This window comes from Psammomys obesus, unplaced genomic scaffold (assembly GCF_907164565.1).
Source record: "Psammomys obesus unplaced genomic scaffold, mPsaObe1.curated_primary_1811, whole genome shotgun sequence".
Taxonomy (NCBI): domain Eukaryota; kingdom Metazoa; phylum Chordata; class Mammalia; order Rodentia; family Muridae; genus Psammomys; species Psammomys obesus.
In genome coordinates this window covers 54,034,550-54,052,619 of record NW_026585644.1, presented here as the reverse complement: position 1 = coordinate 54,052,619, position 18,070 = coordinate 54,034,550, and the positions used below count along the sequence as shown (strand labels likewise).

Below are 18,070 nucleotides of genomic sequence, written 5' to 3'. Positions count from 1 at the left end.
TTTTTTATAACTACTCTCTCCACAAGGGAGGGAGTATACACACACTCTGTAGGAGATTGATATACTCTGTGATCAAATCCCTTCTTTCCTCCTTTTCCCTCTTACAAAAACAAAAACAAAAACAAACAAATGAACAAAGCACTTCCAACAACAACAACAAAAAACTATTGTATGGTCTTTCAGTGATGAAAATATTTGGATCATCATTGAAAAAGATCTTTTAATATAACTATCTCCCTGAAAACTAATTCCTCAGTTGGGCGGTACAAATGTTGCAAACATTGAAAGTCATTGTTGTCAGCAAACAGGACCCATTTAATATGCATTTATGGTACCTGATTCATGCACTAAAGATAATACAGAGCTGCTTTGTCTGATCAGAGCTCTTATGGTGATACTTAAAAATTAATTTTTTGAAAAAAATTATTTTCAAGAATGTTACTTACCTACTGTAGTTGATGACCCAACCTGAAGTGGTTTATTAAAAGGATTCTGAGTCTTTGACAGGGCTTTGTCTCAAATGTTTGCTAAGCAGTGGCCGTTAGTTGTTAACTTTATTAAGGTCTACTGATGAGTAGTGTGTACTTACTGACTTACACACATATATATCTGTTTTTCTCTAGGAAAAGAAGAGTATATTGCCACGTTCAAGGGATCTGAATACTTCTGCTACGACTTGTCTCAAAACCCCATTCAAAGCAGCAGCGACGAAATAACTCTATCCTTTAAAACTCTTCAGAGGAATGGACTGATGCTTCACACAGGGAAATCAGCTGACTATGTCAATCTTGCCTTGAAAAATGGAGCTGTCTCTCTGGTCATTAATTTGGGATCAGGGGCCTTTGAAGCGCTAGTGGAGCCCGTGAACGGAAAGTTTAATGATAATGCCTGGCATGATGTGAAAGTCACCAGGAATCTGCGTCAGGTAACCACGCAGTGGATAAGACAGTAACTGCCTTTGTTTCTCACCACAGCTGTGCCTGTGGTACCTAGAGCTGTGTGTGTGATACTTGAGAACCCTAACCCCATGATACAGGGCTCCTCAGATTAGCTCTTTCTTCTGAAATGAATCTTCCTGCCATACTTGAGCAGGGGCATATCTAGAAAGTTCTGGGGACCCAAAGGCTATTATTTTAATACAGTGACATATGACTATTTTCCAGAGGGCTGCCAGGATATCCCTGCAACCTGCCCTTCCTGTAATCTGTGTGATTTAGTTGTGGTTTTGATTTTTTGTTTGATTTAAAAGTACAGTTTTCATAGCAGTCATTTGGAAGCATGCACATTTGAGTCATTAAATCACAGTTCCTTTTTGTAGTTAAAAAAAAAGATTTTTTTTTTTTTTTTTTAGTAACTTGAGATTGCATCAATCTCTATTTCCTCCTCTTCCCAACCCCAAAATGGGAACATAAAATGTCCCTAGGGAGAAAAGTTTGGCCTTGTTTTAACCTATATTCTGAAGTTTTTGTTTATGAAGGTGCTTCTGATTTAGCACAGGAATTTTAACTTAAACTACAAATGATATGGAAAGTCACTTCATCCTCTAGGTGCCCGCTTCTATTGGAACGTATATATGTACATATTTAAATTCTTACACAAGTCTATATGCCAGAAAACCACCTACTTTTTACTGAATCTATGGGTTTACATATACTGTATGTTTAAATGAGACACATTACAGTATATGCCTAAAGCATGTTTGATTGTTCTCATATTTTGATCATTATGAGTTTTGATTATATGAAATTATGTATTGTTAGTGTATCGTTTTCTTAAGTGTTGACAGTGACTAATTTTTGAATGGTAAATGCTAACCTCAAACTAATATCCTTAACGTATTTGTTGTTTCTCTGAACAGTTGCAGAATGACCGATTGATTGTCTCTGGTTTCCCATTACTAAAATGGCCCTCTCTTTCTGAGCTGTTAACTAACCATTTCCTTCCTGATTCTGAGAGGCTTCAGCTACCTCAGCTAGAGAATCAAAAAAGAATCTTAGGTTTTGAGATTTAGTCTCATTGAGGCAGACAAGCAAAATTTAAAGTTTCTGAGAGTCTTCAGAGGCTTCTCTATGGGAGGATCACATGCCTTCCCAATGCTTTGAGAGGGGCCTCCCCTAGTCAGTGTGGTGATAGACAATGGATTTCCTGTAAGTCTGTCTCTTTAGTTTTCTGTTTTCATTTTTTTTTCTCTCATATACTCACTAAGATACTGGAGGCTTATTTGAGATGAGCACAGAAGGAAGGGTGGGTCTTGAGGAGCCCACTTTCTAGATTTGCCTTTGCTCAGGTTACAAAACAAGTTAAGAATTAATAACTCCAAGAAAACAGAAGTTTGTGCAGCCAGGGTGCATGTGTGGCAGGACAGATTACAAACAAGTCCATTCTACTCATTCTGTGTGTCAGGATCTTTGCTCTGTTTCATTGCAGTATACTGTGACCCTAAAGTCCATCAATATGACCGAAGGAAGTTTTGGAGTTGAGGAGGAGTCCTTGTATGCTGTAAAATTGAGTACTAGGGCAATGCCAACTGATTCCTACTAATTTCCTGGGGCTGGGTGTGGGTGTGGAGGGGGGACTATGATGGGCCTAGGGTGACAATGGCCAGCTGATAGGCTGCAGGCCTTTGAATTCCTTGCAGATGTAATGGCTCTCAGTTGTCCTCAGGAAGACAAAGGGAACATTGCCATGTGTCTGTTTCTGTCTAGTGGCAAGAGATGAACAAGGGCAGGAAAAGACTATCTCCTCTGTGGGAGGCCTATTTGTTAGTCTGCTTTTTTCTTGTAAAATTTTTTTGCCCTTTTTCTATGTTACTAACATGCTTAATAACTAACATGTCATTCATGGAATGTTTCATTCTACTAACCGTTACCTGAATCAAAAAATGTACTAACATGGTAGAGACCATCATATTTTTTAAGTAACGATCGTTATTCTGTTCACAGTTTTTAATTTCCTTTCTCCCCCCTTCTCCACAAAGCACTCAGGCATTGGACACGCTATGGTAAACAAACTACATTGTTCGGTAGATATCATTCTAATTGTTTCTTATTTTGGGTTTGCCGTGTGTTTTCTTTCTTTCTTTTAACTGTAGACATCATTAACAAAAGAGGAACTGCGGTTGGTACTCTTCTGCTTACCTTGACCTCCTTCTTTTCATCTGTTGTTGACTTTCTTATTTTTTTACCTGTTCCTGTCAACTTCTGTTTTCGAACTCACCTGTAGGGGCATCGTTAACGTTTCGAACGTTTTTTTGCATCCAGCTGTGGTTAACACGAGATAAGAAAATGGTGGCTGGCCCGAGTGACCGCAGGCTCAGCCAGTCTCTAACCATTCATGATGCATGGCATGGAAAGTGGTTTGGGAATGTTGGAGATGCCACACTCACTCATCTTTACGTCATCACTAAGCAGTTATCTTTCTCCTTTGGTTCTCCCCGTCTTCTTTCCTTTACTTTCTGAACGTTCTGTATCTCCTGCATGCGCACCCAAGTGCTGCTTCACTGGTTGTTTTGCGCCTCGTCTTCCCTCAGCATGCCTCAGGCACTTGCATGCTCAACAGTTGCTGCTCAATAGTGCAAATAGTGATGTTGCTGGAAATAGCTTGTGCCTTTTCTGTTGACAAGGTGCACGTTGTGATTAGTGAATAACAGACAACTAAACTTTACTAATATGTACACCAGCAAAACTAACCCAGGAGGCATTTTACTAACACCATTTTTGTGTCTGCTAAATAACTTTTGAGTTGCAGCAGGGATGATGCTGACACTAGTTCAATGATCACTTAACGCTCTAACTAGTTTAGATCTCTCAGGGCTAGCTGAATAGAATCCAAGAATAAACCTCAAACAGACATGAAAATGGGTTCCGCCATAGGGCTAAAACTGAAAACCAAACAAACAGAAAAAAAAAATGCAAAACAAAAACTAAGATAAAACAAAACACAAAACAGGCATATCCCAGGATTACAGCATGTAGGTCTGAGTATAGCGTGTCCTTTCCCTGTGCTTTGTTATCTAGGTGACAATATCAGTGGATGGGATTCTTACCACAACGGGCTACACGCAAGAAGATTACACCATGCTGGGCTCTGATGACTTTTTCTATGTTGGAGGCAGTCCCAGCACAGCCGACCTTCCAGGGTCACCAGTCAGTAACAACTTTATGGGCTGTCTCAAAGAGGTAAATATCGCTGTCATGGAACCATTCTTAACTCATAGGCTCATCTTTACAGATCCAGACAGAGAGCTCGTTTACCGAAGATCTGATGTTTGCAGAATGAATGGAACAACCTTAAATCCAGCCCTGTGTTGTTTATGCAGAGTGAGGGTAAAAGGCAGCTCTCACACCATGCTGATGAACGGAGCTCTGCTTCTCACAGTGTGCATTTTCGTGGGCAGCTTTCTCTCAGCTATAGGAGGACATCAAACAAAAAGAGATTTGGGTCTAAACTTGTACTAAGGGCAAATTGCTTATGTCCATCTAACTGTCTGGGGTATTATGTATACTGTGGTGACTTGTGCGAGAGTTAAAGAAAAACAAAACAAAATGCAGGCTACAAAAAGAAAGGACACAACATACATTAATAAAACCAAAACAGAAAACAAAAATGAAAGTGCATAATGAACTAGTTTTGTTGCTATATTTTGTGTCCTGAAAATGGAAGAACTGTGTCCTTTTTGACCTGGTAAGTTGACATGATATTTACTTGAGCAAAATCAGAGCTTAGGAGAGCAATATCATCCTCCATTCTCACCTGTCAGTGTCTGCTATAAATTTTTATAAGATTACAATTTGTGGGGAAAAATCTGGAAGACCTTGATTTTAATTTTATATCCCATAAGAGTTAGCTTTGAAAATCTATTTATAATTTTTTTTCTGATTATTGGATCCTAAAGTTCTCCCCTTGTTGCATTCTGGCAATGACTCAATGTAAACTCCTAAAACTTAAAGTGGAATATTATCAACTTACTAGTTATTTAGACACAACAATTGCTCCTGCCCAACAGTGCTATAATTTCTTTTGTTCTAAAGGAAATATAAGTATATAAACTTGATTGAATTATTTTATTTTTTATCTTTTAATCAATAGTAAAAAAAAAATCACTTTTAAAGGCTAAGTCATCATTCTCTTCCAAGTATTGTAGCTCTTTCCCAGTGTGTATGAGTTTGTGTTTATTGGTGTGTATGTGAGAGAGAGAGAGAAAAAGAGACAGAGCAACAGAGGCAAATAGAGACACACAAAGAGAAACAGCCCCAAGGAGGAACTCAGAACTGTTATAAAAAGTACAAGCAGTTTTTCAAAGGCAAAATAGGTCTGTATGTTGAAATGAGGGGGATTGTCTCTCAGAGAGTGAATATTACACTCTGAAAGTGTAGAACATGCTGTAGGGTCTGTTTTAAGGTCCATAGGTAATAACAAACTAACAAAATAGTAATTATCATTATGATGAAAACAGTATTAAAAATTTCAAAGAACTTTGTGTTTAGCACTATCCTAAAGCTGTCCATTGACCCTCACCATATAGGTTGTGGTTTTAATGTCTTCAGTTTTCAAACAAAAAGCCTGAAATTCAGAACAAGTATGTTAGGTGTGAAAAGAACCACGACACTTAGGTATTCAACCATGAAGCTTAATATTCCAGTCCTCTCTGATGGTAATTACTATAATTCATCATGTCCTAGAAGAAGTGTTTATTAGGCCACTGACACTGAAGATTATATACGTAAACTCTCAATTTCATTAAAAGCAGAAGCAAGTTTAAAAACGTATAATGGAGTATTAGAATGTGTGGGCATTCTGCTCAGTGACTTGAAAAGAGGCTGAGCCAAGTGTAAGTTCCAGTGGCCAAGGCAAATAAGTGGAACCTGGATTCAGAATGATTTGGACAGGCAGGAAATAGAAAACATAGTCCAGATTAGGAAGAGACAGTCATTGCATACTTTTATTTCACAAATTGTTTTATTCTTAAAACAATTACTCACACCAAGGTGTGGTGTTCCTTTCCATTATGCAACCAGCTATAGACCATGCTTTATCTATAAAGAATGAGATAATGCTAAATTGGATAAAGGTTCAGAATCTGAGGATCATTAGCAGGAATGCAAATCTAGCTAAAGAACATCCTATGGTTGGAGTATCAGTCTCAGAAAAGACCCCTGTGCCCAGATTTTTTGGTTCTGTTGCTCTGCTTGGGGAGCTCCTGTCCTCTCCAGGTCTTATTATTTCCTACTTCTTTTATGAAATTCCCTGCACTCTGCCCAAAGGTTGGCCATACGTCTCAGCATCTGCTTTGATACCCTGCAGGGTAGAGCCTTTCGGAGGCCCTCTGTGGCAGGCTCCTATACTGTTCCCTGTTTCTCCTTCTTCTGATGTTCATCCTTTTTGCCTTGGTGTGTGGGGTTTGAACATTTAATCAGAGTCCTCCTTCTTGATTAGTTTCTTTAGGTGTACCATTGATGAAGATAAACTAGAACCTCTACACAGATGTTGCCCATGGCAGTTCAGTCTCTGAGTGGGTTCCATAGTAATGGGAACAGGGACTGTCTCTGACATGAACTGATTGGCCTGCTCTTTGATCACCTCCCCCTGGGGGGGAGCAACCTTACCAGGCCACAGAGGAAGACAATGCAGCTACTCCTGATGAGACCTGATAGACTAGGATCAGAAGGAAGGAGAGGAAGAACTCCCCTATCAGTGGACTTGGGGAGGGGCATGTGTGTAGAAGGGGGAGGGAGGGCGTGATTGGGAGGGGAAGGGGCCATGCGGGGATACAAAGTGAATAAAATGTAATGAACTAAAATTAAAATAAAAATGGAAAGAAAAAAAAAAGAGCATCCTATGAAAAATGAGGATGTCTGAGGTACTGAGACATGGCATTCTGCCAGTTCTCTAGCGAACAAACACATTTTTACATATGGAAGCTGTAGTGGACTCCCTTCAGCTGAAATGTTTTCAACTTAAGCAGTTCTTCAGACTCACATATCTAGTGTTTAAATGCTCATACATTGACAGATCTCAACATTCGTCTTTTTGCATTAACAGTACAATCAAAAACAATATGACTAAAGAAAAAAAAGTAAAAAATAAAGGCACATGGTCTTTCAAGTGTCCCTTAGCTAGAACCCAGTCAGTGTGTAAAAGTAGATTCACCCTCTCCTTGTTTTCTGTAGACTTTACAAACAAACCTTCCCTGTTTGATAAGTGGGCATGGCCCACCTTTCTGCTTTCCACATCCTGGGGAATTTGTTTCAAACAAGTGCTGTGAGGCTTTGCAGCCTGTGTAGTGTGTTTCACTTTTTCCTTCCAACACACTAGAGGTTGGAGGGTTTTGAACACAATCAACTTATCAATTACAAACCTTTCCTTGGAGGGCTTTTGATACTTCATAGCTTTCTTTCATCCACATCTGAATCATCTTTCATAACAGCCTGTTTTTCCTGTTTCTGAAAGGTAATAGTGAAAAGGCACCATAGACTTTGAGCTAAATCATCTTTCTTTAGGAAGATCAGCTTTATAGAGTATGTGAATAGAGAGGAATATGCCAATTTTTATTCTCTTGTTTGTTCTTTTTTTTTAAACATTGGCTTAGACTTCCTAGCCTATAGCATTGTAAATGCTAATGCCTTAATTACTACTCCAATTATTTACTTATTACATTTTTTATTTTCAATCCAGTACATAGTACCCCGTATGATAGTCACTCTTGTAGAAGGATCTCAGGCACCAAGTGTGAAGCCATATAGATCACTTGTGGTAGGAAGAATCCTATCATTTTCTAAGTCTCATTGTTTTGAAAGTAGAGAAGCAGATATAGAGGAGGCAGTCTGTGGAACAAAGAAGGCATAACATTAAGACAAATAACAAACTCAACATTAAGAGAAATAACATATCTGATTTGAGGATGATGGTCTCATTGTGATCTATTATACTTATAAAACTAGAGATGGCCTAATACATTTACCAATTTATATCTTTGTTTTATGAAAATTAAAGTTAAAAAGAAATTTTTCATCATATTGAAGCAATATACATTTTAATTTTCTTTAGTGACATCTTGGCACTTTTGTGATAGTCATGATAATAAGTGAGACATGACAGCACTTTCAGCCACTAGGGCCTAGTAAGAAAGTAAATTGGTTAAAGTGATCATAGAATTTCAAATAAAATAATGGTGTATAAAACACTAGTCTGCTTATAATGATAAGAAATATTGAACAGGCTGAAGAGAAAATAATGTCTGTGCAATATTTAAATTTTGTCACAACAATTGAAAAAGCTTTGGAGAAAATGACTTTCATAGACTTGTTTTAGGAAAGGCAAAAGGAAATTGTAAACAATGAGTTAGCATTATACACAGCTCATTCTTATAAAATCAGACATAGCCCTTGGGAAATACACTTCGAAATGTTACTATAGCAAAAAACCCCATAAGTTTTTCTTTGGCAGGAGTGCTAACTTACATTTGTTACATTTTTGGAAGCATCATTTAAAAGCTGAAATATATTTCCTAATAATTTTTTATCATTCTATTAAAGGGTATACAAACAGGAGAAGGTTTGAGAACCCATAAGAAGAAGGACTTGGCATGTGAATGAGAGGTTTGAAGCCCTTCTAGGAACTCCCAGCACCACCCAGCTATCTTTTTTTCCTGAATACAAGTACTGTAGTGTAGTCCAAAAGTGCTCATTAGAGGCGGCTGTTCAGCCGCAAGAGATGGATGAAAATCTCAGTAATACATGTCTTACTCTAATAATTTGACCATGAGGGCTTGGATAGTAAGGCATCCAATGTTTACTGATGCTTTTCCTATTAACCCTATCTGTCCTTAACTCCTTTATTTTGCTCTTCTTAATTTCTTTGTGTCCACAAATCACTCTGAAACACCTGTTTCTCTCCTGCAGGGTGGATATTATTTAGCATAGTTAGGAAAAGAAACTAAAGAAGGTGAAAAGGATTGTGTGTGTGAATAAAACACCTTAGAAGGCTTTATCTGAAGTGTGTTTTCAGATGTATGTGCCTGCTGGAGATTTTCTAATCAGTTGCTGCAGTGGAGACTGTGCCTGTGTGAGGTAATTTAAAATGCTGCCTCTAAGAACAGCTTGGAATGAGCCTGAGGAAAGATTCTTGAGAGGAAAAAATTGAGTGAAATGCTAGAGGGAATTAAATCCCTACTGAAAATTTCATCAACCTAATTAGGTCAGCTCAGCCTTTAATTACACATAGAGACGTTTATCACTAGAAATCTGTAAGAGAATCTAAGGTGGGTTAGTCTCAGGATATATCCTATTTCATACAAGAATTTCCCTTCACTGTGTAAAAAAAGAAAATGGTCAATTCCTTAATGAGGGATGGGGTTATGAGTGTGTGTGTGTGTGTGTGTGTGTGTGTGTGTGTGTGTGTGTGTTTGCTATTGCAGAGACCACACCCTTGATCTCACACTGTACCACTCCGAGGACTTGGAGGGAAGTGTTTCTTTTATACAGAGACCCCTTGGTTCTTCCTTCTTTTGAACATGGAGCATATCCTAAATTTGTGAATTCTATACCTGTCCATGGTCAGCCCAGCTGATCTAATTCTTTCCTTCTAGTGCCTTCCTGCATAGAAGTGGACACCACTACATACAAGAAGAAAAATCATCATAGATTTTTGCATCTTAGGACATTTCTCCTATTCTTATATAAGGTTCTTTTTATGTCCTCTTGGAGAAGTTGAATTGGCAGGAACTTGGAGAATAAGTGAATGTTCAGTGACGTCAATCTCAACAAATCGGTGCAAGGAGGGTCCCACCTTGTAGGCACCCTCTCTCAGTCTGTGCTTATTCTCTGCATTGACTGGGAGTATTTTATAGTTAACTTATACTGATCTTCACATGTGTTTCCCTGACTCTGCAGGGAATGGTTGCTCTTGCATCTCTACTTTTTCCTAGAATTTTCTCATACATATCACATATTTCTATGTAACCTTTTCCCATGTGATTTTTGTTAATATTCTGTTAATTTGGATAATATATGTCAAAGGACCTTTTTAAAGATGTGTTGCTAATGTATGCAAGATTAATTGCTTCTAGGAAAATATAGAGAAAGATTAGAAGACATTCATGCTTGGCCTGGCTGATGTACTGACTGTCATCATAGCTACAGACTCCTTTCCATAGCAAAGGTTCCCACGTAAGATCAGTTGCTCACAGGATGTCATTTTGGTGTTTCAGCTGGAACGAGTGAGTTCATGGATGAGGTGTCTTCTCACAATAACTGTAGTGTGTATTCAGGCTAACCTCCTTCCATGCCCATCTATCTGAGAATAAAAGATGACTCTAGCGACTTTGGGATGCTTTCCAAGAAATGAGACTCAGTTTACTGACTCAGTCTGCTTTAGCTCAGAGGGTAACAAAATTGGCCTGCACCATATTCACAGATCTAAAACCAGGTTTTCTCCATGTAATTTTAAGCACAGAACATAACACTTTTATTTATTTTTTTTTTACTATAGCCAATGTTTGAACTTTACAAATTCTTTTCTTTTCACTATTTAAGGAATTTTTATAAAAATAAGAATTTTATAATCGAAATTATGTTTCCCTGCTTAGTCATCAGAACTGACATCCCGACAAATTCTTATGTACCATGATTTCCTACAACTACATATGAGGATTAAGTGAGCCATAAAGTTGTAGAGCAAAGACAGTCCTACATAAAGCACTTAAATTTTTATTTGATATTCTATTTATAATATCTCATGAGTTTCCTACCTGATATGTTTCTGAAGGCACAAGGGAGACATAAAACTATAATTTGCTTTCAAAATAAGGTAGTAAAACTGAATGTAACCATTTGATATTCATTATTCCTTACACACCAGCATTTATGAGAAAAAAATGGTTCTGATAGTTTTCTTTAGTAGTGACATTATCAAATGAAATTAAACAGAAGAACACACTTTTTTTGGTGCTTCTTGTATTCAGTGATGACACTCAGATGTGAAAGTATTTACACACTAATATACTGTCTCTATCAGCCTAAGTAAGACACAGTGAGTTTTTATGTTAGAGGGCTGACCTAACAGAATCTAATTGCTAAATAGCTAAAGTTAGAACCCAAGGGACCCAGCCACAGGATCCTTTCCCTCAGTTGCAATTCTGTGTTTTTTTTTTCCATAATCCAGTTTTTTCATGTGTTTTTTTTTTTCTTTCAATCCCGGGGTTTTATAAACTTGGCATTAGATGAAATAAAAGCCATGTGAATTTTGTAGGGAAGAAAGCAAAGGGCAGCCTAGATTTGCAGGAGAAGAGAGACATAGGGTGAGCAGCAGCAAAAGTACTCTCCTACTCCAGTGGCCATATGCCTTCTTCATTGAAGGCCTTACATGGCTAATAAGGCTTGCCATAGGTCTCTGGATTATGCAGCCAAAGATACTAAGAAAAATGTACAGGAAACACATTTGGATGTGTTTTCTAGACGTCCATGAAGCATTTTGCTGGAATGTTGGCCTAGAGGATGAGGACAGGAAACAATTGGGGCAGAAACCAGGCATCCTGCCATAGACCCTCTCTATGAGACTGGGCTCAGGGAGTCCCATCTGCTCAGGTCCCCAAGGAACAGAAACTCACTCCTTTAGTCCACAAAGCATCTGGTGAATTCTTGCCTGGAATTCAGCTTTTTTAACACAGCAACTCCCTTTCTGGGAGCCACAGATTTTTATTTCCCATCATTTTCAACAGATGCCCCATAGCCTGGAACTATATCAGCAGTTGGCATAATGAATTGTAGTGCTTTCAAATAACAAGCTACCATAACCTGGTCTTGTAGGGGGCTCAATGACATTTTAATTCAAGAACTTGATACATTTTATAGAATATGACATTTTTCAGCCCAGCAGAAACCAGGAATGAGCAGTGGCTAAGACTGAGCACTGACTGTTGATTTCATCTCCCACTGAGTAGTGTGTTCTGTTTAAATTGGCCCTTTTCCTAAAAGAGCGATATTTAAATGAGTGGATCCAATTTCATTTTTTAAAAATTTACATTCATATTCTTAGTGTGAACATGTCACATCCATTTGTAGTTCTCAGAGGAGAGCTTACAGGAGGGAGTTCTCCTCCTTTTTATGAGTTTTATGAGTCTTTGGAGGTGAACTCAGGTCTTCAGCAATGACCTCAAACACCTTTACCTGCTGTTTAAATCAGTATCTGTCATGCGCCAATCTTTGTTCTGGGGATTGACAACAGATATATAAAGAAAGACTATTCACACAGGAACCCATACAGAAAGCCAACAGAGCAAAATTATAAAACAAGCTCCATAATGAGGCTAGGCAAGTCACCATAGAAATATAGCGAAGCTGTGATTTACAGTGCCCAAGGAAATTAGTGATGACCTCAAAGAAAAGAGGGTAGGTCTGTGTTACACTCCTTGCACAGCTGCACAATAGTAGTGGTGTTATATGGAATTCATAAATAAAAGTGGATTAGTTCTACTACCAGAATTTGCACCTAACAGGAAGCTCACATGACACGAGGGCTTAAGTGGCATGATGCAATCAATAGGATGACAAACTTTGTGCTTAAATGCAAGTTTATAGCTTTATCAAGGTTGACTCACATTAAGGGAGAAATCTGAACTTCTTCTAAAACAAAGTATTTTACATTCCTCCTTACTTTTTAATTTTTTTTTATTAGTTACACTTTATTCACTTTGTATTCCCCCTATAACTCCCTCCCTCCTCCCCTCCCAACCCCTCCCTTCCTTTCCCTTCTCCACACATGCCACTCCCCAAGTCCACTGATAGGGGAGGTCTTTTTTTCCTTCCTTTTGATCCTAGTCTATTAGGTCTCATCAGGAGTGGCTGCATTGTCTTCCTCTGTGGCCTGGTAAGGTTGCTCCCCCCCAGGGGGAGGTGATCAAAGAGCAGGCCAATCAGTTCATGTCAGAGACAGTCCCAGTTCCCATTACTATGGAACCTACTCGGAGACTGAAGTACCATGGGCTACATCTGTGCAGGGATTCTAGGTTATCTCCATGCATGCTACTTGGTTGGAGTATCAGTCTCAGGGAAGATACCTGTGCTCAGATTTTTTGGTTCTGTTGCTCTCCTTGTGGAGCTCTTGTCCTCTCCACATCTTACTGTTTCCCACTTCTTTCATTATATTCCATGCACTCTGCCCAAAGGTTGGCCATAAGTCTCAGCATCTGCATTGATAGTCTGCAGGGAAGAGCCTTTCAGAGGCCCTCTGTGGCAGGCTCCTAACTTGTTCCCTGTTTTCTCCTCCTTCTAATGTTCAACCTCTTTGCATTTCTGGATGGGGATTGAGCATTTTAGCCAGATTTCTCCCTCTTGATTAGTTTCTTTAGGTGTACAGATTTTAGTAGGGTTATCATATACTATATGTCTATATGAGTGAGTATATACCATGTGTGTCTTTCTGCTTCTGGGATAGCTCACTCAGGATGATCTTTTAGTCATCAGGGAAATTCAAATCAAAATGGCCCCGAAATTTCACCTTACACCCATCAGAATGGCTAAGATCAATAACTCAAGTGACACATGCTGGAGAGGTTGTGGAAAAAGGGGAACCCTCCTCCACTGCTGGTGGGAATGTAAATTTGTACAACCACTCTGGAAGTCAATCAGGCACTTTCTCAGACAACTAGAAATAGCACTTCCTCAAGATCCAGGTATACCACTCCTAGACTTATATCCAAAAAATGCTCAAGTACACAATAAGGACATTTGCTCAACCATGTTTGTAGCAGCTTTATTTGTAATAGACAGAAGCTGGAAACAACCTAGATGTTCCTCTGTTGAGGAATGGATGCAGAAATTGTGGTACATCTACACAGTGGAATACTACTCAGCAATTAAAAACAAGGAAATCATGAAATTTGCAGGTAAATGGTGGGAAAAGATCATCCTGAGTGAGCTATCTCCTTACTTTTTATTATAGGATGGGTGATGTACCCTTCTCTTTGTATCTCTAGATCAAAGTGTTTATGCTTAGAAGCAAATTATTTGTGTGTACTGTAATTGGTGTCTCCCCCGACCTCCTGGGAAATCATCATTATTGAAACAGTTTTAAACTAAAGCAATTACTTTAAAAGGAAGATAATTCTGTTATTGAGAAGCATGTGATTTTGAATAATAGAATAATGGTATCCTCATCTTTGTTGAATAAATAAATATTCTCTATACAGAGGAATGATGGCTCTGATGCTTAGCTCATCAACTGCACATGTGTTTTTTGGTTCTAAACTAGGATTTTTTTTGTTTTGTTTTGTTTTAAGATCCAGAAATACAGAGTTATTCGGGGTATGGATGATTAGAGTTATAGGCTAATTACTGGTTTCAGGGGACTATGGGGTAACTGGGGGTATATGATGATTTGGAGTGTGCTGTGGTTAGGGATATGGTATGGTTAGAGGCTTAGAACAATTGAGTTGACACACAGATCTGATCCAGGTCATAAATACTACATTATCATTTAAGTATATTCATCTTTTCTGAGCCTTAGGTTCTAATTTTGAACTAATGAGTACAAAAATATCCTACTATGGAAAATTAATTATATTAAATTAGTTAAGGAAGATATAATGAAACAGAGCTGAGTTCAAAACCAATCGGCAAAGACAGCATGGCAAATTTGATCCTAGATAAGATATTTAAAGCTTCTGGACTTCCATAATGGTGAAATATTATGAAAAAAAGTATTGAAGTCTAAAATGTTGGATGTGGTTATGTCTGAAGCACTAAGAGCAGCCTACAAGACACTGTACATCACAGTACTATGTCAACTGCAATGACATTTCAGTAATGTGGTGAACATTGCCTAGAGCCATACTGTAGACCGTATCTGCTCATATGACGAAATACAGTCACACAAAGGACCCCACACAAAGAATGACCCTATTCACTATTTATTATCTCATTGTTACCATCTTAAGATTCTTTTGGTGCTGGGAATGCACTTCCAAATGCATCCCAATTCTTTTTTTTTTTTTTTTGTATTTTATTTTTTTCTTATCACTTACATTTTATTAACTCTGTACCCCAGCCGTGTCCCGATCCCTCAGTCCCTCCCAGTCCCTCCCTCCTTCCCTCATCTCCACCGTGCCCCTTGCCAAGTCCACTGATAGGGGGGACCTCCTCCCCATTCATCTGATCCTGTTTTATCAGGTATCTTCAGGACTGGCTGCAAAGCTCTCCTCTGTGGCCTAACAGGACTGCTCCTCCCTTGGGGGGTGGGGAGGCCAAAGAGCCAGTCATTGAGTTCCTCATAGAAATAGTCCTTGTTCCCCTCACTATGGGAAAACAATTGGTTACTGAGCTACCACAGGCTACATCTGAGCAGAGGTTCTAGGTTACATTCATACATGGTCCTTGGTTGCATGTCAGTCTCAGAAAAGAGCCTGTGCCCAGATATCTTTGGTCCTTGTGGAGCTCCTATCCTTTCCTCATCAGACTAACTCCCCTTCTTTCTTATGATTCCCTGTACTCTGCCAAAGGTTTGGTCATGAGTCTTTGCTTTGAAAACACTGCTAGCTAGAGTCTTTCCAATGCATCCCAATTCTTAATAGTACATAACACTGAGATTCATTTTACCCCGATTCTGACAAATATGAAGGTTGTCCACACTATCAATCAATTTCTGAGGTTTTATTATATCATCTAGGTTAATATTTTTCCCATTTAACCATCCTGATAAGAAATTACATTAAGTGGGAAATCAAACCTTATTTTAATGTTATTAAGGCTACATACCTAATATGTAAAACTTAGAAGTATGCTTTCTTTTTATTATTAATTTTTTTTATTTATTCACTTTACATCCAAAATGCAAACCCCTCCCTCCTCTTCTTCCAATTCTACCCTTCCATCCTCTTCCCCGTACCAATCTGTCAGCACACCCAGTCACATCAGGACTAAGTGCATCCTCTTCCACTGGGACCAGACAAGACAGCCCAGCTAGGAGGGAGTGATCAGAAAGCAAGCAACAGAGTTCATGTCAGAGATAGCCCCTACTCCACTTGGTAGGGGACCCACATGAAGATCAAGCTGTGCAACAGTTGCATACTTGTTTCAGGCTTAGGTGCAATCTTTGCAGGCTCTGTGGTTGATGCTTTGGTCTCTGTAATCCCCCATGGGCCTAGGTTGGTTGATTCTGTTGATTTTCTTGTGCAGTTCTTGTACATATACGGTTCTTCTGTCCTTCTGCCCACTCTTTCACAAGACTCCCCGAGCTCTGCCTAATGTTTGTCTGTGGGTCTCCTCATCTGTTTCAATCCACTGCTAGGCTCTTGTCTGCAAGCATGGCAGAGTACCATTAATAGTGTCAGGGGTTGTCTCTCTTCTATGGGGTGGGTCTCAGGTTGGGCCATTCATCTGTTTCATCTTCATCCCTGCACATATGGTAGACAGGGTAAATTTTGGGTTGGTATTTTCCTTCCTCTACTGGAAGTCCTGCTTGGGTAGGAGATGGCTACTTCATTCTTCATGTCCACCACTGTTAAGAGACTCAGGTAGAATTACCCCCATATCATCCCAAGAGACTATTCTGTAGCAGGTCTTCAGCTTGTCCTAAAGATGTCCCTCCTTGGTTTCCCTTCTCACTCCCAACCCTCTTGCCTTCCAGTCCTGCTCTCCCCACATCTAATCTCCACCCTTCTCCCCTTCCCACACCCTCTCCCACCTGGTTCCCTCACTTTATCTACCTTAAAAGTCTATCTATTTCCATTTCTGAATGGGATTCAAAAACCTTCCATTGGACCCTTCTTGTCACTTAGCTTCTTTGTGTCTGTCAATAGTAGTATGATTATCCTGTACTAAATGGCTAATAACTACTTATAGGTGAGTGTATATCATGTGCGCCTTTTTGGGTCGGGGTTACCCTCACTCAGATGATCTTTTCTAGTTCTACCCATTTTCTTGCAAGTTTCATGATTTCGGTGTTTTTAATAGCTGAGTAGTATTCCATTGTGTAAATGTGCCACATTTTTGTATCCATTCTTTGGTTGAGGGGCATCTGGCTTGTTTCTAGTTTCTGGATATTAAAAACAATGCTGTTATGGACATTGCTGAGCAAATGTCCTTGTTGTATGGCCGGGAATCTTTTGGGTATATGCCCATGAGTGGTATAGCTGGGTCCCGAGGTAGAACTATTCCAAGTTTTCAGAGAAACAACCAAATTGTAGAAGTGCGTTTCTTAACTCGATGCACACTGTGGCTTTTGTTGAGGCAGCTGCCTCCTCACATATCAGGAATTAGGAAAGATAATGGACAAACCTAAAATGTTTCAGAAAATATGAGAAACTGTTAAATTAAATTAGAAATTGTCTTTTTAAAAAAGTAAGCCTTTTATTTTTTTGAGGATATTGTCCTCAGACTTCAATTACAAATAACTTCAGAAGTAAACATTTTCCTTTTATGCATTCACCTGTAAAGTTATTAATCTACAGAACCAAGTCTTGTGAGCCTTAAATGTTTGTTCAAAGGTTAAACTGTCTTTATGTAGTGTATGCTATTCCTCACAGTCCTCAGGCTAAACCAAAAGGGTACTTTGAGATCAATCAAACCATCAAGTCAATATCAAAAAATATCAATTTTTTAACAATTATTTGGTTTATCATTTATATATAATATATTAACAATGTCTGATCAAAGACACGCAACTAAAGGCTTTGCTGTCTAATTCAGTCACTAGAAATGAAGTCCTTGAACAACTTGGTGCCCAGGTATAACTTGCTCTGTATGTGTAAACTATGGTGCCCATGATTGCCACAGCACCATCTTCTTGGCTTCCTGAAGATAGGAAGCCCATGCCCCTCTCCCAGGTACAGTGAACCACAGTGTGCATGTTTAGAAGATTACAGTGATTTCAAATACACTAGAATGTTTGAGAATCATTAAGCCATAGCATCTCAGCTGCTGGGTAGCATTGGCATTTTTTTGTCATTTGGTACAACATTTGGTATACCACTGAGGCATGCTCCATACTATCCTTACTCTAGGTGTGGGCAGACCTCAATTGCATTACAGAACTGGATTTTAGAGAGGTTCAAATGTACAAGTTACTCACTCAGGGG

General features: G+C 38.9%; 1 protein-coding gene across 26 annotated transcripts in view; it reads left to right on the top strand.

Moving 5' to 3' along the window:
- Nrxn1 (neurexin 1) overlaps positions 1–18,070 on the top strand; it is a 1,203,268-nt gene that overhangs the window by 435,506 nt on the left and 749,692 nt on the right. For 14 of the 26 annotated variants that reach the window (XM_055619661.1, XM_055619760.1, XM_055619722.1 and 11 more), the window contains 3 exons: positions 624–925; positions 2,978–3,001; positions 4,017–4,178. In XM_055619661.1, the coding sequence (XP_055475636.1) occupies positions 624–925; positions 2,978–3,001; positions 4,017–4,178 (488 nt within the window). The remainder of the gene's footprint in view (positions 1–623; positions 926–2,977; positions 3,002–4,016; positions 4,179–18,070) is intronic. The other 12 variants (XM_055619802.1, XM_055619732.1, XM_055619703.1 and 9 more) reach the window with 1 other exon arrangement.